This window comes from Microcaecilia unicolor, chromosome 4 (genome assembly GCF_901765095.1).
Source record: "Microcaecilia unicolor chromosome 4, aMicUni1.1, whole genome shotgun sequence".
NCBI classification, from domain to species: domain Eukaryota; kingdom Metazoa; phylum Chordata; class Amphibia; order Gymnophiona; family Siphonopidae; genus Microcaecilia; species Microcaecilia unicolor.
The window spans coordinates 245,071,568-245,096,927 of record NC_044034.1 but is presented as its reverse complement, the minus strand read 5'-3'; the positions used below and the strand labels follow the sequence as shown (position 1 = coordinate 245,096,927).

The 25,360-nt window shown below is 45.1% G+C and overlaps 1 protein-coding gene across 1 annotated transcript in view; it reads right to left on the bottom strand.

Moving 5' to 3' along the window:
* The window catches only part of ABCC4 (ATP binding cassette subfamily C member 4), a 520,751-nt gene that overhangs the window by 302,590 nt on the left and 192,801 nt on the right, over window positions 1-25,360 (bottom strand). The window contains exon 19 of the mRNA XM_030201377.1: window positions 9,638-9,784. Coding sequence (XP_030057237.1) covers window positions 9,638-9,784 — 147 coding nt within the window. The remainder of the gene's footprint in view (window positions 1-9,637; window positions 9,785-25,360) is intronic.

Genomic DNA, 25,360 nt, shown 5'->3' with positions numbered 1-25,360 from the left:
ATCCAGGGGACCCCAAAGATTTACAGAAGAGTCAAAGGGTGAAAGTTCAGTAGGAAACTTAAAAGTGAAACAAGCAAAACAGCCAAGTTGTTGGTTTGATATCTTCTGAGTTTAAGGGAGATTATCACCTCTGTTATAGTGTCATCTGATAAATTTTCAATTTTCAGGACTATAAGAACAAGCTTTGCCATACTGGGATAGACCAAAGGTCCATCAAACCCAGCATCCTGTTTCCAACAGTGGTCAATCCAGGTCACAAGTACCTGGCAAGATCCCACAACAGTAAAACAGATTTTATTCTGCTTATCCTAGAATATGCTGTGGATTTTCCCAAGCCCATGTTAATAATGGCATATGGACTTTCCTATATAATAATTCTCACCTCCAACGTTCGAAAACCTGGCTGCCTGTGTCCGTAACTTTGGGTCTCCGAAGCCTCGCTGACGTCATGACGCATTACGCCGTGGAATCTGTTTGTGTGCGTGCGTCAGACGTCAAACGCACGAGCACAAACTGATTCCAACGCGGGTCCTCATTCAAGCCGTCCGGCCGACAAAAGGAGACTTCAGCTGGCGGGGGTTGAGGTCCCCCGCCAGCACAGGTACGCGACTGCGGCTGGGGAGGTTTGCCAGCGGGAAGGGGGGCTCAAGACGGTCGCGACAGGGGGGCAGGAAATCGGAGGGAGGAAGGCACAGGTCAGGAACTCAGAGCAAGGGAGGTATGATCTAGAACTCAGACCGGGAGGGACGGGCCTCGGCCTGGACCTGGGGGGGGGGGAATGATGGAGGGGTCTGGAACTGGGGGAGGGGGGAACCTTGCTAGCACCTGTTTCCTTTCTGCCTGAAACGGACTTTTTCTACTAGTCTTTTAATAAATTATCCAAACCCTGCTAAACTAACTGCTTTTACCACAACACAAATTCCAAAGCTTATTTACTCATTGAGTAAAGAAATATTTTCTCCAATTCGTTTTAAATTTACTACTTTGTAGCTTCGAGTGCCCCCTAGTCCTAGTATTTTTAGAAAGAGTAAACAAGTGATTCACTTCTACCAGTTTCACTCCACTCAGTATTTTATAGACCTCCATCGTATCTCCCCTCAGCCATCTCTTCTTCAAGCTAAAGAGCCCTAGCTGCTTTAGCCTTTCCTCATAGGGAAATCGTCCCTTCCCATTTCTCATTTTCGAAGCCCTTCTCTCTAACTTTTCTAATTCCACTATATCTTTTATGAGATGAAGTGACCAAAATCGCACACAGTATTCAAGGAGCGGTCGTACTATAGAGCGATACAAAGGCATTATAACATTCTCATTTTTGTTTTCCATTCCTTTCCTAATAATACATAATATTCTATTTGCTTTCTTAGCCACCATCGCACACTGAGCAGAGGGTTTCAATGTATCATCAACGATGACATCTAGATCTCTTTCCTGGTCTGTGACTCCTAATGCGGAACCATGAATCACGTAGCTATAGTTCGGGTTGCTCTTTCCCATATGCATCACTGTGCACTTGCTCACATTAAACGTCATATGCCATTTGGATGCCCCGTCACCCAGTCTTGTAAGGTCCTCTTGCATTTTTTTCACAATCCCCTTGCGATTTAACAACTTGTAATAACTTTTTTGTTGTCAACAAATGTAATTACCTCACTAGTTATTCCCATCTCTAGATCATTTATAAATATGTTAAAAAGCAGAGGTCCTAGCATAGTGTGCCTGAACAACTATAAGAAGTTCAGAGGATATAACACAGAACCAAATTCCTCTGTTCCACAGTCTTTTGATCTTTTTTTTTTTTTAACAGTGAAGTTGCTCAAAGGTGAGTAAAAAAAAAAGCATAATTTGGGATCCTTTCTTCTATGAGGGGCAGATAGCTTCAGTTCACAAGTGCCAACAACAAGGGTACAACTCTCAGTAAGTCTCTAACATTTAAATTTTAGGGGTTCGATAGTCAAAAGCATTTAAATGGACAGGAAAAGCTCCTGCTGATCTGGTCATTCTTGGATATTCACGGCAGTTAACTGGACAGCACGGCTGAATATCCCCTCTGATGCCCAAAGCACTAACCAGCTAGGTTAGGGGCGGTGAGATGTTAGCACTTAAGTGGTGAAATTCAGTCCAGTTAAGTGAACAGATAAAGTTAGGACAGCTAAAAGGCTGTCCTAACTTTATCCACTAAGCTAATTGCATACCAGTATGAATACTGGTCAGTATGGGGTTAGCTTCTGGGTTGCTGCATTAACCCAGATATTCAATGCTGAAGGCTGGACATGCCCAGATATTGACTATCCAAGGTTACCCTCAGCCTGCGGATGTCAACGGCTTGCATGCCATTTACTGCCGTGGTCTGAATACTGACCCCTAAGTGAACAGAACATTGTATGTAGTACCATCCAAATGTACCTTGTGGCTTATTAAAAGTCTCCTTCTTCTGGTTTCCTTCTTAAAAACAGCCCAAGTGAAAGCATTCTTTTACAGAACTCTGCCAGGTTAAGTGGATTCTGCTGCCCTCATGTGCCAGACTTGCTGACAGCAGGAGATTTCTGCTCAGCCAAGTGAAAACAGCATGATCTTAGATTTTACTCTCTTAAGTGCAGTAGCCAGCATGCTTACTGTTTCAGACTATCACAGTGTGCAGTTTCGCCCAGTTTTGCCCATGAAGACTGTGCTAATGGGCTGTCTGAACAGCAGAGACTGCTCAAGAGTACTGGACACCCTAGGTAATCACTGTGTTCACCCCTCATCATCACACCCACACTTTTCAATCTTCTCTTGGCACCTTTGACCATATTGATTCCATCTCTGGGGAGAAATGTCTATTTATGCTGATGAAGTCCAACTATTTTCACTTAGGATGTTTCTGACACTTCTTTTCTTACACTTCTAAATCACTGCCTAGATGTAGCAGCTTCCTGGCTTGCTGGACATTGAGTGAATCCTTCCAAATCTGAAGCTACTGTATTTTCTAGGCACTCTTATCTTTCATATTTTCTAGTCATTCCTTTCTAGATATTCCCATCAAAGATTTGGCAAAGGTATTAGGTGTTCTTATTGATCACTAATCGTCCTTCAATATGTACATCTCTGCCCTTCATATGGTTTGGTCAGTTCATTCTTTTTTGTAAAATACTGATATTAAGACACTCATACATAGATCTACTACTACTACTACTTAACATTTCTAGAGCGCTACTAGGGTTACGCAGCACTGTACAAATTAATAACTAAGGACGGTCCCTGCTCAGAGGAGCGTACAATCTAAAGGACGAAATGTCAAGTTGGGGTAGTCTCGATTTCCTGAGTAGAGGTGTTGTGATTAGGTGCCGAAAGCGACATTGAAGAGGTGGGCTTTGAGCAATGATTTGAAGATGGGTAGGGAGGGGGGCCTGGCGTATGTGCTCAGGGAGTTTGTTCCAAGCATGGGGTGAGGCGAACCAGAAAGGGCGGAGCCTAGAGTTGGTGGATTGATTACAGTAATTCTGTCTTGGTTGGTCTTAGGAAAAGAAAAACAAACATTCATGTAACTCAGAATACTGGTGTTAATCAGATTATTTTCAAACTCTAAAAATATGATTATGTTATTGCTTTATTTTTCAAGCAACATTGCTTACAGTTGTATTTTGTGCATATTTCAAGGTTTTGATTATTATCTACTGGGCCATTTATCTCATTGATCCCAATATTCCATGTCAATCTCCTTACACCCTGTTCCTAAAGCTATCTCAAACTCACTTGCTGTTTTATTTCTTCTCCTTCTACATCCAGATTTGAAAATACCCTTTGCTCTGTTTTGTTTGTGCCCCAAACTCTCTGGAACTGCATGACTTCATATTTAAGACCTGAATCTTCCTACACACATTTCAAAAGAGTGGTCTTAAAACCTGGCTTTTTTGGCTTGTCTTTGGGGAGGGAGCTGAATAGGAGTGGTGTTTTGGAATCTCCACTTGCCACATGCTGGGAGCTATCAGACATCATATTGTATCTTTTTTTTAACCATATCTTCTTTTATGTTTACCTACCTATTTTATTGTTTGTTTGTTTATTCTCAGATGTTTGAAAAATTATTTTGAACTGCTTTGATATGTTTAATATAAGCAGTATATCAAGTTTTAATAAACTTTTAAAAGCAGTTTCTGGTTTCTATCATGGGACAGGCAATAAATCATGCATCTGTAGCATAATTTCTATTTAGTGATAACAAGGAGAAAGAGTAGAAGGTAGGGGAAGGCGAAGAAAGGGATGACAAAAATAAAAACCATTTAAAACTGTTCAGGCTGCTATCTACTCTTGGAACAAAACCAGTTCTAGAAAATGTTCAAAGCATTTTTCTCCGTAAATATTGCAGCTGCTTGCTCAAACATGAAATCTTGCTTCACAATATTCTATTAATAATCTGAGAAACACCCCCCCCCCCCAACACCACCAGGGGACACAGGTGAGCTAAGGATGATTATAGATACAGGAGGTGATTTTATAAAGCATTTTCTGCATGCATAGAAAGTTTCACACACACATAATTTTTACAAAACTGCACATAGTAACATAGTAGATGACAACAGAAAAAGACCTGCACGGTCCATCCAGTCTGCCTAACAAGATAAACTCACATGTGCCATTTTTTTGTGTATACCTTACCTTGATTTGTACCTGTCTTTTTCAGGGCACAGACCATATAAGTCTGCCCAGCACTATCCCCGCCTCCCACCACCGGCTCTGGCACAGACCGTATAAGTCTGCCCAGCACTATCCCCACCTCCCAACCAACTGTATACGTTGTAAGGAGGTTGGAGGGTTTAAGCAGCTCAGGAGGAGGTATGGGGCCAGACTACATTCCCCACAAGGCCCTGAGAGAAGGGAGCGGGGTGGTAGGTCCCAAAACCCGGTATGGCCCCCACGTGGAAGGGAGGGGGGAAAAGGACTGGAAAGAGCAGCTGCTATGGCAGGCGAAGGCCAGAAGGGAGAGCAGGGATGACAAAGCTCAATACCCTTGGGTTAGAAATCAGTACAAGATTCCTTCCACCTGGGAGGGGGAGGAGGTCTCCAACCAACAGCCTAGCAGAGAAGGAGAGTTAATGGAGTGCTTGGAGGAAGGAGAGGCTGGAGAGACCAACACACCAGGTTTGGAGGAGCCAGTGGACATGGACTGTAATTGTACTTTGGGGCAGAGTTGCAGGGACTGAAGGCAGTGGGTGGTCACAGGAGTCAATTAGCTGTGTTGTGGGCGGTGTACTGCCATTCTGCAACCACCCAAGCGGAAAGACTTTTAAAACTGAAACCCAGGCTGTTGAACTGGGGGAGAACTTGGATTTAAAGGGAAGTTTTTTTCTTGTTGCTTTAGTTTGGAAACTGAATGGGACTTTAACCCCTTGAACTGAGATTTTGTGGAGGAGGGGAAATAAACTGTTTGGAACTAAAAGCTGTGTTGTCTGGAAGGACTTTGTTTGTGGCCTGCTGAAGGGAGCCTACCACCCCTGAAGGTTTGCTACCGCAATTACAGATATTACAACGTGAACGAGGCCTCAAGCTGAAAAGGTTGCACATACATGCATTGTTTATAGGTATTCCTAGGGATGTAGTTTGGAGAGCCAGGTTAAGCTGTATGAGGAAATTTCATTGTCTGGGGGTTACCTTGGATTTGGGACTGCATATTGATCAACAGGTGTCCTGGGTGATGCGACTGGTTTAGGTACCTTGTAAATGTTGCAAGGGGTAAAGCCTTATTTTGAGTTGTAGCAAAATAAACTGTCTGACAGCTGCTCACATTAATAACGTCCCACTCAGTTTTATTTTGGTAATTTCTAGACTATAGATGATGTTTAATTTAGCTGCATTTTATTTTCTGCAGATAACTCAAGCTAAGCTGTAATAAAAGACCCCCTTGATATGGTGTACAGCGCTGCGTATGCCTTGTAGCACTATAGAAATGATAAGTAGTAGTAGTAGTAGTAACTTGCCTATGGCCATGTATCTAAGTAAAGAACAGTAAATATATATAATAATAGCTATAAAAATTCAACATGTACATATAAAAACAAAACAGAAAAATCATATTGAAATGAAATTCTCCCTGCCTATTTTATAAAGGCATATAAGTGCCTATTTTATTTTTAGAAAATATGTGCCCTGTTATAAAATTACACCCACAGAAGCTGCATGTGCACATACTAGAATAAGTTAATAATTAACGTAAAACATTTTTTAAAATACTGTAGAATTTTGAGTCATTTTTGCTGTCCTCATTTCCAGACTACTTGATTATTTCCAAAAATAAGACCGCATGCAAGTCCAAATGGGGCGATTTTATGCATGATTTAATATGTACAGTAGCACAGCATTTTACATATGTATATATTGCTTCAGCATATACGCATCTATGAGTAGCAGCTTAGAAGAACACCGTGGGGCTCATTTTCAAGTTACTATTTAACTTTGTTAAGTCTAAGTGCTTTGAAAATATGCCTCATGCACATCTATTTTATCTAATTCATGTGTAGGGTACCCCGGGCATGTATACATTCCACGCAATACATGCAAATATGTACCAATTTCTATTGCCACTTACATACACAGCCTTACACCTTCCTCACAGCAGATTAAACTTTCTACGGAAACTTTCAGGTATGCTATTTTATAAACAGGCTCATTTTCAAAAGAAAAAAAAAACGTCTAAAAAGTGACATAAGTCTGCATTTGGATGTTTTTCTCACAAAAACATCCAAATCAGTATTTTCGAAAAACCTCTTTTTAGACATTTTTTATGAAGTCCGTCAGAAGTACATCCAAATCTCAAGGGGGCATTTCAGGGGTGTGTTCAGGGCGGAACTTGGGCGTTCCTAAGACTTAGAGGTTTTTCAGCCATAATGGAACAAAACAAAAATGCCCAGGACTAAGACATTTTGAGCTAGACCTGTTTTTATTACGAATAAGGCACAAAAAGGTGTCCTAGATGACCACTGGAGGGAATCAGGAATGACCTCCCCTTATTCCCCCAGTGGTCACTGATCCCCTCCCACCCCCACCCCCCAAAAATGTGATGAAAAACATTACTTGGAAGCCTCTGTGCCATCCTCAGATGTTATACTCAGGTCCATCAGAATACCATGCAAGTCCCTGGAGTAGTCTAGTAGTGGGTGCAGTGCACTGCAGACAGGTGGACCCAGCCTCCTACCTCTACCTACCTTTTACAATTGTGGAGGAAACTGTGAGCCCTCCAAAACTCACCAGAAACCCACTGTACCCACATATAGGTGCCCCCTTCACCCGTATGATTGAATGTGATCATTTCTCTAATCATACGGATGGAAAGACCTACAAACTCAGGCACCAAACTACATGTAAATCTGATCATGTGGTATCTGTTCTTCAATGCCCGTGAAGCAAGTTATAGGTGGGTAAAACAGACAGATGTCTAAGCTCACGGTTGAGTGAGCACAAGTCTTGCATTTCTTCATTAAAATTGGGAGCACCTCTGGTATCTCATTGTAAAGAATTTCAACATTGCTTTGATTCATTAAAATGTTGGGTTATTGATTGTGTAAAGGATCACATACGTGGGGGTGACCGAAGTAGAAGACTGTTACAGGTGGAACAGCGATGGATCCACCAATTAAAAACGCTGGAACCTCAGGGTCTCAACTCCACTATGCACTGGGCTGCTTTCATTTAATTGATTTTTGACATCTGTTTTGCGTCAGACGCCTGTAGTCTTTTTGACAGACATCTGCGGCGGCATACTCTGGTAGCCGTTGATATGCTAGCGTGCCTTTAATTGATAATGATGTATCGCTTCTGGATTGGACAAATGAAGTTTTAAAGTCCATATTTCCCTGTCCCATTGGTGTGAGCGGGTAAAAGAAAGTGTGCTCTCCAGCGTTTAGATGTTAGAGCCAGTACACAGTGAGGCATATTTTCAAAGCACTTAACCTCCCAAAGTTCCATAGAAACCTATGGAACTTAGCCTCCCAAAGTGCTTTGAAAATATGCCTCAGTGTCTACTTGATATAATCTAAAATCCTTTGTTGCTTGTGCATCAAGACATACATTTTGTTTTATTTCCAGCAATTTCAAATTTTGAAGCTTTGCAGTGTGGTTCCCTGAGGAAGCAACACAAAACGGGACCGTTGGGACCGCACGTGAATCACCACATAAGCTGGATTCCACTATACAAAGATAAGTCCTTACTATTTTGTCTATTTGATTCTTAAGGACGTTAATGCATAAGGGCCCTCGATGTAGAAAGTTCTTTTTGTTGTTTTGTTTGAATAGTGAATTGAACCAAGAAAAAAAACAATAAAAAATGGGGGGGGGGGGGGGGGGGGTTGTCAATGATGACTTTTTACTGTGTGCAATTGACTACTGTGTTTTTGCCGCAGTTTGATGAGACATTTTCCCCTTATCTTATATAGACACTTTTTCGCTGCAGGTGTGCTTTTTGCTAAAAGAGATCCAAGAAAACTGAAATACTCCATTTTCACTTAGCTTTTACACTCTCAGATTACATGCTGATTAGACCATGGGCTGACTTTCGGGTTATGTCTAACCTGATCAAAAGGTACCAGTTCCTAAGCTGTACCCATCTGGTCTGGGGGAAAGATAAGTACTCCTAATCTTATGGACAGAAAACTACAACCTGATTTTTTCAGATTCCAAAATCAAAATCAATTACAAACCAAGGGCCCTGTTTAAGGTACACTAGCGTTTTTAGCGTGTGCTAAAAATTAGTGCATACTGTGTAGCCACCCATAGGAATATCATGGGCATCTACACGGTTAGCGTGCACTAAAAACGTTAACGCGCCTCTAGCGCGGCTTAGTAAACAGGACCCCATAAGAAAAGTCATCCACCTTCAGCTTTTTTTTTTTAAGGCAGGTTCCTAATTTTCTACTAAAATCCACACATACATTTTTTTTTAATCTAAAACTGGCATGGTTTACTGCTGTTACTCTGAATCAGAATCAGATCACCATCCTAAACATTGTACCATGATTAATAAACTGTTGGCTCCAGTGTCATAGCCAGAAGTCCATATTGGGGGGGGGGGGGGGGGGCAGAAGTGGACTAAGGGAGCCACATATTCTTTTCTCCCCCTCCCCCTCCAAATGCAACCCCACATGCTAAACCATACCTTTGCTGGAGGGTATGCCAAGTCCCACCAGCCAATGAGATCTCACGTGCAAATCCCTATACATGCAGCCAGAGCAGAACTCAAGTTGGCAGCGTGTTTCTGCCGCCAACGCCGGTATTCCCGCATATGCTCAGTTCAGAGTCACTCAACTGATCATGCGTGAGAATGCAGGTGTCGGCGGCTGATGCACACCAGCCAACTTAAGCCTGCTCAGACAGCACATGCAGGGACTTACGCAGGAGACCACTGGCTACACCCCTGGTTGGCAATCGTCAGTCATGGTTTTCCTTTAACTTAATCAAAGGGCACATCCATTATACTCAGCTAAATACTATCATCCACTGGATGTACACATATGAATATGTTCTGCAAGGGATAAAGGAAATTAAAAGCAAAAGGCAAATTTTGTTGAATTCTTCAATGTAACTCAGTGTATCTATCCTTCACTGCACCTCTAAATTCTTCCGACTGATGTGGTACAGATGCTCATTTAATAATGTCCCTCTAACTTACCTATAGGGTTTCGGTCAAAGAACAACACTGGAGCCTTCAAAAGGGACCGAAACATTTGGTTGTGCAGAGACTGAGCAGCCCCAACGAGCACCTGGAACGCCATGATACTTCTTACCACACCAAACACAATAGTGGCTAGGGTTAAGCCTAGAATTAAAGAGAGGATTCTTTCAACAACTCTCCATCTATCCAGTGTGTTTTGTTTCAAATTATAAGGGCTATACGTTCAAAAGGAAAACAAAAGAAAGAATTGCATTTTAACAAGCATAATAAATATTTACCTGACTTCTAAAACAGAGATTCTGAAATTCTGTTCAGTTGGAGAAGTTAATGCAGCCTATGGAAGGTCATCAGAAGTGAATGACAAATTTTTCAAAAAGGTCGAAACTCTTAGTTTTCAGCATCAACCCTAGTTTCCAGCACTACATTCTTCAGCTACCACAATACTGCAAATAATTCTACTTGTAGGACTGGTGTCCTGCGTATTTTCAATGACAATTATTTTGATTAATGATTAAAAAAAAAGGTCAAGCCCACTACTAATGTGAAAGCATTAGATTCCACAGTTGTAATAGGAGATTGATATGCATACACATGTCTCTCGTGTATATATAGGGTGGGATATACGTAACTACTACAAAAAATCTGCTGCCGCAAAATGACACTGATCAACCTGCATCTAGTGCAGGGTGTTGTACAGCAGGAAAAAAGGCCTCAAAGAGCTTCCAGATCCTGAATTAATCTGTTGAAGCTAATACAGGTCAACCTTCATCATAAGGTTTTTTTTGGCCAATGATGAAGGCAGGGTCTGTTGACCCGTATTAGCTTCAACAGATTAATTCAGGATCTGGAAGCTCTTTCAGGCCTTTTTTCCTGCTGTACAACACCCTGCACTAGATGCAGGTTGATCAGTGTCATTTTGCGGCAGCAGAATTTTTTGTAGTAGTTACGTATATTCTAGCCGGTCTGCACCCAAACATCATACAGTGTAGTTATACAGTGTGGATATCCAGAAAACCTGACTGGCTGGGGTTCCCCCTGAACAGGTTGGGGAACCACTGAGCTACACAGTATTCTGTAAGCAGTGGTTAGCTGGTAAATTTTTAATAATGGGCTCTTTTTCTGGGCGTTCCCAGCCCTGCAATTTGAGGGGGGAGTGGCCCAGGGGTGGACTGGGGTGGAGCAACACATTCCTCTCCCCAGTCCCCTCCATGTAGGTGCGCTAGACAACATACCTTTGCCGGCTGAGATGCCGAGCCCCACCAGCCAATACATGGACTGCTGCTGCTTCCCACTGCTTGTTTCCAGGTCTGAGCAGCATGCTGGAATTTCTCACACATGGCCAAATTTTGGGAGTCGGTTGTTAAAGTAGCCATAGCCTACTTAACAACTGGGTCCCAAAATTCTTAAAAACTTAAAACAGTTCTCACGAGCCGTACGAGCTTGCTCTAGCACACCATTTTCTATAAATATGCACCAAGATGAAAAGGCACGGACTTTGCAGTTGGCCATTCACATGGGCAGAGTTTAGGCACAGCATATATTTCTATGCATAGATTTTTTTTTTTAATTTTTTATTTTACATTTTCAAAGTTATACAAGCCAGAGTTCAAACACTACAATTCTTCAAAGTACATTAACTGTCAACTCGTCAACATTGCCAAATTCTAACCAATATCAATAATGTATCTTCTGCCATAATTCCTATGCCCCCCTCCCTCCCAACTCCCCTATTTCACTCTTCTGCAGATTATGTGGCATCAGGGTTTTACAGTGGTAGCCATCCAAATTGTATAAGGTTCCCAGATCTTTTGATGTTGAGTCAAACGCCCTTTTTTAAGGCTGTAAGTTTGGACATCAGTTGAATATACTCCAATTTTTCCAATACCATTGAGGTGTCCCGGCAGTCTCGGTTTTTCCAGGCCGCTGCAAGTACTAATTTGCCCGCTACAAACACCTGGGTGGCAAATTGATGTATATGCCGTGGTATATTGGGTGGTTTAAAGTGTAATAGGCAATATTCCATTTTCACTTCATAATGTAAAGCTGTCACTAAGCAATAAAATCTACAATGCTTGCCCAATACCTTTGCGCGTGTATACAGGACCACCAGACATGATACATATTACCCTCCTCTCCACAGTCCCTCCAGCATTCTGCTGAGCTTAGTCGAAACATTTAGCCAAACGGCTAGGGATGTAGTACCAGCTATATAAAATCTTATGTCCATTCTCTACCATGGTACTGGATACTGACACCCGCAGTAAAGATTTAAAAACCTTTGCCCATTGTAAAGGGTTATGAGCTGTTCCCATGGCTAGATCCCATTTTGTGTGTAGTATTCTACTGGGGGACTCTCGTGCCAATATGGCTTTGTATATTCTAGTAATACACCCTCGTCCTCCTCCTCCCGCATCCCCCCTTTCCAATTGTGTTTCAGTTAGCTCGAGTTCCTCTCCCGCTTTTCGTTTAATGAAATTTGCACCCTAACATAGTGGAAGGCCTGAGCGGGGAGAGCCCATATTCCTGACACAATTCCTGGTACGTATGAATCCTATCTTCTTTACACATTTGTCCCAGTTCATACAACCCCATTTCTTCCCAGTCTTTATATACCTTGCTAATTCTTCAGATCCGAATTGAGGGGCAAATCTAAGGTAGTATGTTGAAAATAAGTGCGCTCTGGGAAGAATTTTCCCCTTATCTTAATCCATATTGCTAGAGGCCATCGTAGAAGGTAGGGGCTTCTCTGGCTTAGTTCCTTAAGTGTCTGTTTGGGCAGCCATGGGATCGCTCTAAGTGAGTATGGTTCCAGCCAGTGTTGTTCAATGCCCACCCATATCTTCTCTGTGTTCTGGGACCAAGTTGCTAAGAGCCTAATGAGTGCCGCACAGTAGTAATCATAAAAAGAAGGGACCCCATACCTCCTCTGTCTCGGGGTTGGTACATTGTGTCTCGTTTATACCCTGGGCGGTCTTTTCCTCCAAATAAAGGAGAAGACTTTGCCTTGTAGGCCTCGAAGAAGGCATCAGGTATATCTATGGGTAGTGCCATGAACAAATATAGCAATTTCGGAAGCATTATCATCTTAACAGCATTAATCCTGCCTACCCATGATAATGTCAGGCCTTCCCATCTTTCCATTTCCGGAATAAGTCACGTACCTTACCCGGGAAATTAATGCTCGAATAGGTCCTCTATTCGGCGTGTGATATTTATCCCCAAGTATCTAATGTATTTAGATGCCCATTTATAAGGGAATTGTCTTTTCAGTAAAGCTAGTGTTGAATTAGGTATATTCACATCAAGTGCCTCGGATTTGTCAAAATTAATTTTGAAACCCGATAGTGCCCCATAATTTTGTATCTCTTCTCCTATCACCGGGAGGGCCCTTTGAGGATCTTTTAGGGTGAGGAGAATGTCATCTGCGAAAAGGAGTATCTTAGTTTCAATGCCCCCTCCTCTAAGGCCCTTATCTCTTGATTCGCTCGAATCTTGGCGGCCAGTGGTTCCATCACCAGCGCAAACAGTAAGGGCGACAGTGCGCAACCCTGTCTGGTACCTCTGTGTAAGAGAAATGGACTTGTTAATGTCCCATTAATGCGCACTGCCGCCGATGGGCTTTGGTAGATGAGATGGAGCCACTCCACAAACCTCCCTTTAATTCCCACCTTTTCCAATACTGCGAACAAAAAAGGCCAACCGACTCTATCGAAGGCCTTTTCTGCGTCTAAAGATAATATACAGAGTGGTGATTTAAGTATATGGGCCCCCTGTACTACCTGCAATATTCTCCGAATGTTGTCAAACGTCTGCCGTGTGTGGACAAAGCCTGACTGATCTTCATGTATAAGCTGTGGAAGGTATTTCTGAAGCCGTGTAGCCATAATCTTTGTAAATATTTTATAGTCCACCCCTAATAGTGAGATCGGTCTATATGAGCTGCATAGTTGGGGATCTTTACCTGGTTTATGTAAGACCGTTATTGTAGCCATATTCCAGGTGTGTGGCAAGCTTGTGGTCTCATCTAACGAGTTAAATACTCGTAATAGCATTGGGGCTAGCATTTTCACATATAGTTTGTAAAATTGAGGGGTGAACCCATCTGGCCCTGGAGCTTTATTCGGGGATAACGCTCGAATTGTCTGTTCCACTTCTTCTAATGTGATAGGCTCTCCCAAAGTCTGCATGGCTTGTTCTGGAAGCCTCGGGAGGTCTATATCTGTTAGATACGCCCTTATCTCCTCTTCTCCACCTTCCCCTTCAGCACTATATAAATGTTGATAGTATCTTCTGAATGCCATTTCTAAGAATTCGGGCTCCGAATGCACCCCTCCTCCACCTTCTCTAATTCCCCCTATCATGTTCCTATTGGTGTGTTGTGCTAGTTTATGAGCCAATAACCGGCTGGCTTTGTTGCCAAATTCAAAGTGCATTTGACACACACGTTGTAATTTTTCTGCTATATCAGCCAGCTCAAGCTCATGTAATTGTGTGCGCAGCTCATACGCCTGTCCCCTTAAACGTAGCGGGTTTTGAGCTGTCCCCTCCTGCAGCTGTTTCTCTACTTGCATTAGCTGCTGGCGCAGAGCATTATCTTTCGCACATCTCTCTTTCCATCGCCTAGAGCGCAAGGCTATCAGGTGGCCTCGAAGCACCGTTTTGAATCCTTCCCACACCATTGTTGGGGAAACTTCCTCATTCTCATTGAACTGTATATATTCTTTGATGTGTTGTTCTATCTGAGCTATGTTCTCTGGATCTGCCAGCAGTGCATTATCCAGGTGCCACTGCCTCCGTCCACCTGGTGGACCTAAGCCCCGGAGCCGCAAAAGCACCGGGGAATGGTCCGACCAGGTCCTTGGCAAGATAGAGTGTTCTCCAATTGCTCCCACTAGTGAAGTGTCTCCCAGCCACATATCTATTCTAGATGCCGATTGATGGACCATAGAGAAATATGTATAGGCCCTCTGGGTGGGATTATCCCTACGCCAGTAATCTTGAAGTTGCCAACGAGTAATAAACTCATGAAGTTGTCTTCTATCGCTTTTTGCATAATTTATTCTACGTATTGTATTATCTACGTGTGGATTCAATGTGTGGTTAAAATCTCCTCCCAATAATAGTGATCCTTCTATGTGTCTGGTTAGTAGTTGGTCTACTTCTTTAATGAATCTCCTTGCCGTGTAATTTGGACTATATACATTCACTAATGTGTATGTTCTTCCCATCAGTGTGAAGACGATCAACAGGTATCGCCCGCCTTTGTCTTTTATAAATTTTTTTATATCCCAGGGTTTCCCCTTGCTAAAAGCTATAAGAATGCCTTTACTTTCGTATTATCTAAACTAGAAGCAAAGTAAATTAAGGGATAGGCCTTATGTTGCATAGGCGTTCATACCTAGGTTTTAAGTGGGTCTCCTGTATCAGCCCTATGTCCACCCCTTGTCTTTGCAATTCCCGAAACATCAGTTGTCATTTTCTAGGTATATTCAGTCCCCTGACATTTAACAACATACACTTAATGTTCCCCATTCATCTCAACATTTAGAAAACATGCCATTAGTCCTTCAACCATATAAAATATTATTCTATTTCCCACCTGTATCCCCCACCACGCCACTCTTGTTCTCCTTCCCCCTCCCTCCCTTCTCGAACCTCCCTCCACCCTCCCCCCCCCCCCCCCCCCCCACATCACCCCTTTGAATTTTAGGCATCACTTGCTATCCCAGTGAATGCCTAATCTAGGAGGAAGGTACCACCTATCCCGTCCCGGACACCCCGCAGCACCAACATTTCCCAAACTACCTCTTTGTGTCCAGAGCCCCAACGAAGGCTTATTATAACCAACCTCTTAATCAACTTTTACTTAATGTTCAAACCTTTACCAATTATAATGTCCAAGTTTCTTCAGGTAACTCGTGTTGCTGATTGTTGGTGCTGTAATCTTCTGGGCCCCTTCCCCACCCTCTGCCACTTCGGTGGGGGAAGGCAAGAAGCAGGCCTCGTTCCAGTACTTGTCCCTGATTTCTCCCCTGGTGTCGCTGTCTCCGGGAAAAGTTCTTGGGCTTCCTCCAATGATTTAATTTGATGTTGCTTTCCATCTTTATAGAACACAAGAGCGAAGGGATGTCTCCATCTGTATTGAATCTTTAAATCTCGAAGATGTCTTGTGAATGGCTTCAGTTCCCCTCTCCTTTTCAGCGTCGCTGCCGCCAAATCCTGGTATATTTCAATGGCGTATGAATCCCATTTAAAATCTTGCGTTTGGCGTGCCAGTTTCAGCACTTGTTCTTTTTGCTTATACCTAGTGAAGCAAGCAATAATGTCCTTTGGCCTATTATTACGCATAGCACCTAGTGCCCGGTGCGCTCTTTCAATCTGTATTGTTTCAAGTTCTATCATTTCACCATTCGCTTTGAACAAGTCTTGCACAATTTGCTGTATTATCTGCTCACAGTTCTGATAGTTAGGGGTTTCAGGGAGGCCCCGAAATCTGAGGTTGCTGCGGCGGCCCCGATTTTCCAGGTCCTCTACTTTATCCAGTAGTTGTTGTTGTTCGCTCTGCAGCCCTGTGAAATGTTGATCCAATGCTCCCAGGGCCTCCCCGTGTGCCTCTACCTGCGCCTCTGTATCTTCCAGGCGCGCTCCCAGTTCGCGGATCTCACCCTGCAAGTTTGCTCCCAGCGTTGCCACTTCTGTTCGTAGGGCTTTAAGATCAGAGCTAATATTTTGTAGCCACTGGTGCAGACTGAGTTGCTCCCCCTCTGTTAATTCCGCGGGGATGTGCTGTTCCAACTGGATATCTTGTGTTTGAGCACTCCCCGCATCTGTTGTGCTTTTTGTTTTGCGCGCGTCCGCCATCTTGGATTTGGGCTTCGACTCAGCGCCCACGAAGGCAAATCGAGAGAGATCCGTTGCCGTATAGTTTAAATGCATAGGCAGGCGCCGCGCTGTTTCCTGAGCCCAGTGAGGTTTATTTCTTGCTCTTGGACCGCGTTTTAAGTTGCGATTTTTGCTGTTTTTGGCCGCGGGGCGGCCGGAGCTCGTCTCTCAGACGTCATCTAGGTCGGTGACGTCACTTCCTCCTATGCATAGATTTTAAGATTTATTATCTATACATTTTCTTTTGCAATCTAGGTGTGAGCATTTACATAAATATCCATGCATACAAAGTAGGCGTGTGTAAGGCAGCTTGTTCTGACCCCATATTCATGGAGGCAGGTTCATTTTTATATGTATATATTGGATATTGTTATATCAGATTGCATTGCCTGTACAGGCTACATTGCTTGTGCCTTTAACAAAGGCAAGAAGTGCCTTTGGGGCTACAAATATTAGTCTTCCTGCAATGCTCTGTAATAGACTTTTCCTGAGCACATGTCCCAGTTCCCTATGCCTTGTGGGCATAGGCGGGTCGGTGGCCCAACTGTTTGGGGAGGCTAAAGGGGGCTTACATCCATAATTGTCTGACAACACACAGAAAAAAATAAGTAAAAATAAAATAATCACAATTAATACCTTTATTAAATTTAGATATTAGATATGTATCATATGTCAAAGAATAAAGGTGGTTGCTCAAAGCATATACTAACCACAATTGCTCAACTGCAAAACACTATGCACAACTTGTGCAAAAACACACTCATAACCTTACTGTACCATAAATATTACACTGGGCAGACCTAATACATCAATATACCACCATACGGAAAATGCAGACTGTCAACAATATGAAACAAGGGATCATAATATCACAATTCTCAAGTAGAGCCAAAAAACACCATTTTTAATGGTGGCTAGTGTTCACAATGAGCTCCTTTTATTAACGACCATATGTAGATCCTTCAAGAGGTAGTGTGTCATGATTTAGGCTCTACACCCTTTCTGATGTTTTGGTGCCACCTCAGTAAGGCCAACACACAATCTCTCCACTGTAAAACACTATACACAAACTTGTGCAAAAACACACTCATAACCTTACCAAACCATAACAGCACTAATTCCAAGGACAGGACGAGCTACAACCTTATGCGTGGGAAGGCAGCCCTATAATTACACCTGGCTCTAAAACACCAGTAACACAACCTAGTGAAACAAAACAAAAACAAAAAGGGCTGCAAATACTACTAGCTAGCAGAATACTGCATCTTGATCACACATGAAAAACACATGACACAACAGATATGAAGGCAAAATACTGAACTGGAAAGCTACCTCAAGAAGTCAGACTCAGCATGCAGCAATACTAGAAAAATTGAAACTTGCATGCAAAATATCACAGATGCACAGTTCCAGGATCCCCCCTCCCTCACAGACAGTTCCAGGGTCCCGCCTCCCTCACCATCAGTTCCAGGGTCCGTCCTCCCTCCCTCCCTCCTCCCCCTCACAGACAGTTCCAGGACCCCCTCCCTCACAGACAGTTCCAGTGTCCCCACTCTCTCAAAGACAGTTTCAGGCCCCCCTCCCTCACAGACAGATCCAGGTTCCCCCCTCCCTCACAAGACAGTTCCAGGGTCCCCCTCCCTCACAGACAGTTCCAGGGCCCCCCTCCCTCACTCACTCACAGACAGTTCCAGGATCCCCCTCCCTCACAGACAGTTCCAAGGTCCCCCTCCCTCCCTCACAGACAGTTCCAGGGTCCCCTCCCTTCAAGTTACAGGCTTCCTGCAAATTTTAAAAGTCATCTATCATACCTCGTTGGTGTTAGTGCAGCAGAAAAAGCATTGCAGGCTGGGCTCCGCCTCCGTGCTTCAGTTGTTTTGCCTTCTCTCTCTCTCTCAGCTCTGGCCTGCCTTTGTGGAAACAGGAAATGAGGGCGGGCCAGAGCTGACAGAGAGAGAGAAGGCAAAACAACCAAAGCACGGAGGCGAAGCCCAGCCTGCAATGCTTTTTCTGCTGCTCTAACACCAACGATAGACTGGATAGATGGGGAGATGAGAGAGAGAGAGAGATGCTTGCGGCTGGGGAGGCTTAGCCTCCCCAAGCCTCTTATACCGGGCGCCTATGCTTGTGGGACTTTTCCTATTGGCTGGTTTAGATGTAGCCTGCACATTCTCTGTTCAGAAATCTGCAGCATGCTTTTTATGGACTGAATCTAACACTGTGCTTGCTGATTTAAGCCTTTCAAAAAGCCCTGTAACATCATCAAATTTTCACCATTTAAAGTACTGACAGCATTACTTATCAGCCAGTGCTGAGATTTTCTGGCTTCCCTGGTTACAAGGTGAGCTGGTAGAGGACAGACTCCCAGTTCTGAAGGGCAGAGACTCTTGTATATCACTACAAACTAAGTCATATTTTCTTTGTTTGCTTTGCATTAAAGAAGTTTTGATTCCAGAGTTCTGAGTCTTCACAGTGATGCTCTATACTATGGTTTAGCTGACGGCCTAGCTAAGTGTGAGACAGCACTTCTGCAAGGACTGTACACAGCTTTTACCTGTATTCTATACATAAATGCAGGCGCCTACTTTATTTTTTTTATAGAATAGGCTTCAAATAGGTGCTGTTTTAGTGCTTAAATCTAGGCACCCCCTTATAGAAATACTCTGTGGTTTCACAATCCAGAATGTCAGGCTTTTAACAATGAAACTGATGCTGGACAAAGGATGTTTTGATTCTTCTGCAATTAAAGAGATTAATAGATTTTAGACAGTGCGACTGGTTCTCTGAATGATAGTGGAAAGGTCTTTTCTATCTGGCCTATGGAGTTCCTTTCTATATTTTTAGTACATTTATGTATTTTTACATATTGTAAATCGCCTTGATCTGGCTAAGCTAGGCAGTATATAAAGTGAAATAACCACGTTTACTCACAGTTAACTGCAGATCAGAGTCCCCTGGTACTAAGATTAGCAGTAGGTCAGAGCTGGCACAATGGTGTACAATGCCCTCTTTCAGCACCATTCAAGGTAAGAACTATGTTCTCTAACGTGGGTAACACAGGAAAGGGAACTAAAACTGGCTTACAAAAATGACCCCTACCGCATGGACTACAACAGGAAACAAAACAGGGCACACTCTGACCCAGTTAGCAGGGGGGGGAAAGCACCATGGGAGTAGAGCCCAGTACCCTACACCCACCACAATGCATTGCTAATGTGACTCTGCAGGGCACCTGACAGAAAAGGTGTCACACTCACCCGAGAGCCACATCGCAACCAGGGAAAGGCTGTCACAGGATAGAACACATTCTGCTGTCATGGAGGTGGGTACGGCATTTGAGGCTGGCTTAGAGGCTGGCAAAAAAAAGTTTGTAAAGTGGGGTTTTTTTTGTTGGGAGGGGGTTAGTGACCACTGGGGGAGTCAGAGGAGGTGATCCCCGATTCCCTCTGGTGGTCATCTGGTCACTTGGGGCACTTTTTTGGGACTTGGTCCTGAAAAAAAAGGGTCCAAATAAAGCGGACCAAATTCTCGTCAAAAACGCCCTTCTTGTTTCGATTATCAGCTAAAGACGCCCATGTCTCCTCGGCCGATAACCACGCCCCAGTCCCGCCTTTACCACGCCTCCGACACGCCCCCATCCACTTTGTTCGTTCCTGCGACGGAGTGCAGTTGAAGACGACCACAATCGGCTTTCGATTATACCGATTTGTTCGCCCACGGGAAAAAGACGTCCATCTCCCGATTTGGGTCGAAATATGGGCGTCTTTCTCTTTCGAAAATAAGCTGGTTAGTGTCCTTGGCGGTTTGTGGAGGATCATCCTATTCTTCAGGTACTTGGGGCTAATGAAGTTTTTGCAAAAATGGTGTGATGTGGTCACGTTGCTTGCAACCTTCTCTGAGTCTTGCTGCTGCATTCTGAATCAACTGAAGCTGGTGCAGGCCCTTTGTAGTCAGACCATTGTATAGTGCATTGCAGTACTCCAGTCTCGATGTTATCATGGCATGAACAACTGGGATAAGATTTACCTTCTCGATGTAAGGTCAGAGGCAGCGTAGTTGTCGCAAATAGTAGAAGCAGCTCTTGAAGTTTGCTTAGATTTGAGGAATCAGAGTAAGTGTTGAATCTAACTGTATTCTAAGGTTCGTACTTCCCAAAAGGGATTTTGATGTCAGGTATGTATCCATTTGTGTTAGGGTCCCAGAGAAGCTCAGTTTTACTTGGGTTCAGGCAAAGTGTGTTGTGTTTTGCCCATTCTTGAATTGATGTTAGACAGGTAATCAGTTTGTTCAAGGCTGTAGGCAAGTCAGATTCGATGGGTATGAGTAGCTGCACATCATCCATGTAGATGTACAACTGAGTGTCCATTGACAACCAGCTTGGCTAGTGGCTTGAGGTAGATATAGAACAGAATAGGTGACAGTATCAATCCTTGTGGTACCCCACAGGTCAGTGTCCATGGTGGTGATGAGTTGCTCTCAAACATTATGGATTGTTGCCTGTCTGATAGATAGGATCTGAACCAGGCAAGTACTGTTCCATTGATACCTGTTATTTGTCAGTCATGCTAGCATGATATCATGATCCACAGTGTCAAAAGCTGCTGAAAAATCTAGCAGTACTAACATTGAGGCGAATCCCTTGTCTCAATTTCTGAACTGGGTATCCCTGGATGTCAAGCCCAGTGCTCTTACCATTAAGCTACTTTTCACTCCATTCTGCACTGCAAAATATTTTGCCCTGCACCAGGGTGCAATAGGTTGATTATGTATTTTTTTTGTACTCTACCCAGAATTACAGATGGTATGAATTAGAAATCTTTAAATAAATATTACACCTCCAGGTTAGGTGAAGGAGTAGCTTAGTAGTTAGAGCACTGTGTTTGACATCTTGGGTTTCTAGTTCAAATCCTCCTTAGAACAGTGCAAAACATTTAGCAGTGTTTTTTGTTGTTGGGTTTTTTTTTAACCTTTATTTACTCAGCACTACACAGAGATGGACCAAGATGTATAGCGAATGATACATACCTGTAGCAGGTGTTCTCCGAGGACAGCAGGCTAATTGTTCTCACGACTGGGTTGACGTCCACGGCAGCCCCCACCAACCGGAACAAAAACTTCGCGGGCGGTCCTGCATGCAGGGCACGCCCACCGCGCATGCGCGGCCATCTTCCCGCCCGTGCGCGACCGCTCACGCTCAGTTGAATGACAAGCAAGGAATGAGTAAAACACAACTCCAAAGCGGAGGAGGGAGGGTAGGTGAGAACAATCAGCCTGCTGTCCTCGGACAACACCTGCTACAGGTATGTATCATTCGCTTTCTCTGAGGACAAGCAGGCTGCTTGTTCTCACGACTGAGGTATCCCTAGCTCTCAGGCTCACTCAAAACAAGAACCCAGGTCAATTGAACCTCGCAACAGCGAGGGCATAACAGAAATTGACCTAAGAAGGACAACTAACTGAGAGTGCAGCCTGACCAGAATAAATTCGGGTCCTGGAGGGTGGAGTTGGATTCAAACCCCAAACAGATTCTGCAGCACCGACTGCCCGAACCGACTGTCGCGTCGGGTATCCTGCTGTAGGCAGTAATGAGATGTGAATGTGTGGACCGATGACCATGTCGCAGCTTTGCAAATCTCATCAATAGTGGCTGACTTCAAGTGGGCCACCGACGCTGCCATGGCTCTAACACTATGAGCCGTGACATGACCCTCAAGAGCCAGCCCAGCCTGGGCATAAGTGAAGGAAATGCAATCTGCTAGCCAATTGGAGATGGTGCGTTTCCCGACAGCGACCCCTTTCCTATTGGGGTCGAAAGAAACAAACAATTGGGCGGACTGTCTGTGGGGCTGTGTCCGCTCCAAATAGAAGGCCAACGCTCGCTTGCAGTCCAATGTGTGCAACTGACGCTCAGCAGGGCGGGTATGTGGTCTGGGAAAGAATGTTGGCAAGACAATTGATTGGTTAAGATGGAACTCCGACACCACCTTTGGCAGGAACTTAGGGTGAGTGCGGAGTACTACTCTGTTATGATGAAATTTGGTATAAGGAGCATGAGCTACCAGGGCTTGCAGCTCACTGACTCTACGAGCTGAAGTAACTGCCACCAAGAAAATGACCTTCCAGGTCAAGTACTTCAGATGGCAGGAATTCAGTGGCTCAAAGGAGGTTTCATCAGCTGGGTGAGGACGATGTTGAGATCCCATGACACTGCAGGAGGCTTGACAGGGTCCTTGACAAAAGCAAGCCTCTCATGAATCGAACAACTAAAGGCTCTCCAGAGATGGCTTTACCCTCTACACGAAGATGGTAAGCACTAATCGCACTAAGGTGATTCCTTACTGAGTTGGTCTTGAGGCCAGACTCTGATAAGTGCAGAAGGTATTCAAGCAGGTTGTGTGCAGGACAAGAGCGAGGTTCTAGGGCCTTGCTCTCACACCAAACGACAAACCTCCTCCACTTGAAAAAGTAACTCTTTTTAGTGGAATCCTTTCTAGAGGCAAGCAAGACGCGGGAGACACCCTCAGACAGACCCAACGAAGCAAAGTCTACGCCCTCAACATCCAGGCCGTGAGAGTCAGAGACTGAAGGTTGGGGTGCAGAAGCGTTTCCATCGTTCTGCGAAATGAGAGTCGGAAAACACTCCAATCTCCATGGTTCTTCGGAGGACAACTACAGAAGTAGAGGGAACCAGATCTGACGGGGCCAAAAAGGCGCTATCAGAATCATGGTGCCGTGGTCTTGCTTGAGCTTCAGTAAGGTCTTCCCCACCAAAGGTATGGGAGGATAAGCATACAGGAGGCTGGTCCCCCAATGGAGGAGAAAGGCATCCGACGCTAGTCTGCCGTGTGCCTGTAGTCTGGAACAGAACAGAGGCAGCTTGTGGTTGGTCTGAGAGGCGAAAAGGTCCACCGAGGGAGTGCCCCACTCTCGGAAGATCTTGCGTACCACTCTGGAATGGAGCGACCACTCGTGCGGTTGCATGACTCTGCTCAGTCTGTCGGCCAGACTGTTTACACCTGCCAGGTATGTGGCTTGAAGAAGCATGCCGAACTGGCAGGCCCAACGCCGCATCCCGACGGCTTCCTGTCACAGGGGGCGAGATCCGGTGCCCCCCTGCTTGTTGATGTAATACATTGCAACCTGATTGTCTGTCCGAATTTGGATAATTTGATAGGACAGCCGATCTCTGAAGGCCTTCAGTGCGTTCCAGACCGCTCGGAGCTCCAGGAGGTTGATCTGAAGATCCTGTTCCTGGAGGGACCAGAGTCCCTGGGTGTGAAGCCCATCGACATGAGCTCCCCACCCCAGGCGAGATGCATCCGTCGTCAGCACTTTCGTGGGCTGCGGAATTTGGAATGGACGTCCCAGGGTCAAATTGGTCCGAATGGTCCACCAGTGCAGCGAATTGTGACAACTGAGGGACAGGCGGATGACATCTTCTAGATTCCCGGTGGCTTGGCACCACTGGGAAGCTAGGGTCCATTGAGCAGATCTCATGTGAAGACGAGCCATGGGAGTCACATGAACTGTAGAGGCCATATGACCTAGGAGTCTCAACATCTGCCGAGCTGTGACCTGCTGAGACACTCTGGTCTGGGAAGCGAGGGACAGGAGGTTGTGGGCCCTCGCTTCGGGAAGAAAGGCCTGAGCCGTCTGTGAATTCAGCAGAGCTCCTATGAATTCCAGAGATTGGACTGGCTGGAGATGGGACTTTGGGTAATTTATCACAAACCCCAGCAGCTCCAGGAGGTGAATAGTGCACTGCATGGACCGGAGAGCCCCTGCCTCCGAGGTGCTCTTGACCAGCCAATCGTCGAGATATGGGAACATGTGCACTCACCGCTTGCGTAGATACGCCGCGACCACACGAGGCACTTCGTGAACACCCGTGGGGCAGAGGCGAGCCCAAACGGCAGCACACAATACTGAAAGTGCCGTGTCCCCAGGCGGAATCTGAGATACTGTCTGTGAGCTGGCAGTATCGGGATGTGGGTATAAGCGTCCTTTAAATCCAGGGAGCATAGCCAATCGTCTTTCTGAATCATGGGGAGAAGGGTGCCCAAGGAAAGCATCCTGAACTTCTCTTTGACCAGGTATTTGTTCAGGCCTCTCAGGTCTAGGATGGGGCGCATCCCCCCCGTTTTCTTTTCCACAAGGAAGTACCTGGAATAGAATCCCTGCCCTTCCTGCCCGGGTGGTACGGGCTCGACCGCATTGGCGCTGAGAAGGGCGGAGAGTTCCTCTGCAAGTACCTGCTTGTGATGGGAGCTGAAGGATTGAGCTCCCGGTGGGCAATTTGGTGGAGTGGAGGCCAAATTCAGGGAGTATCCGCACCGCACTATTTGGAGAACCCACTGGTCGGAGGTTATGAGAGGCCACCTTTGGTGAAAAGCTTTCAAACTCCCCCCGACCGGCAGGCCGTCCGGTACAGACACTTTGATGGCGGCTATGTTCCCATGGATCCAGTCAAAAGCCCGTCCCCGGCTTTTGCTGTGGAGGCGCAGGGGGTTGCTTAGGCGCACGCTGTTGACGGGAACGAGCGCGCTGGGACTATCCCTGTGCCTGAGGAGGCCTTCGGGCCGGCTGGGTGTACCTACGCTTGTTGTAGGCGTAGGGCGCAGCCTGCCTGGCCCGGGAAAAATGTCCACCTGTAGAGGTGGATGCTGAAGGCGCCCGGTGGGAGAGCTTGTCGAGGGCGGTTTCCCGCTGGTGTAGTTGGTCCACCAACTGCTCGACCTTCTCGCCGAAAATGTTATCCCCCCGGCAAGGGACATCCGCCAGGCGTTGCTGGGTGCGGTTGTCCAGGTCAGAGGCACGCAGCCAGGAGAGTCTGCGCAT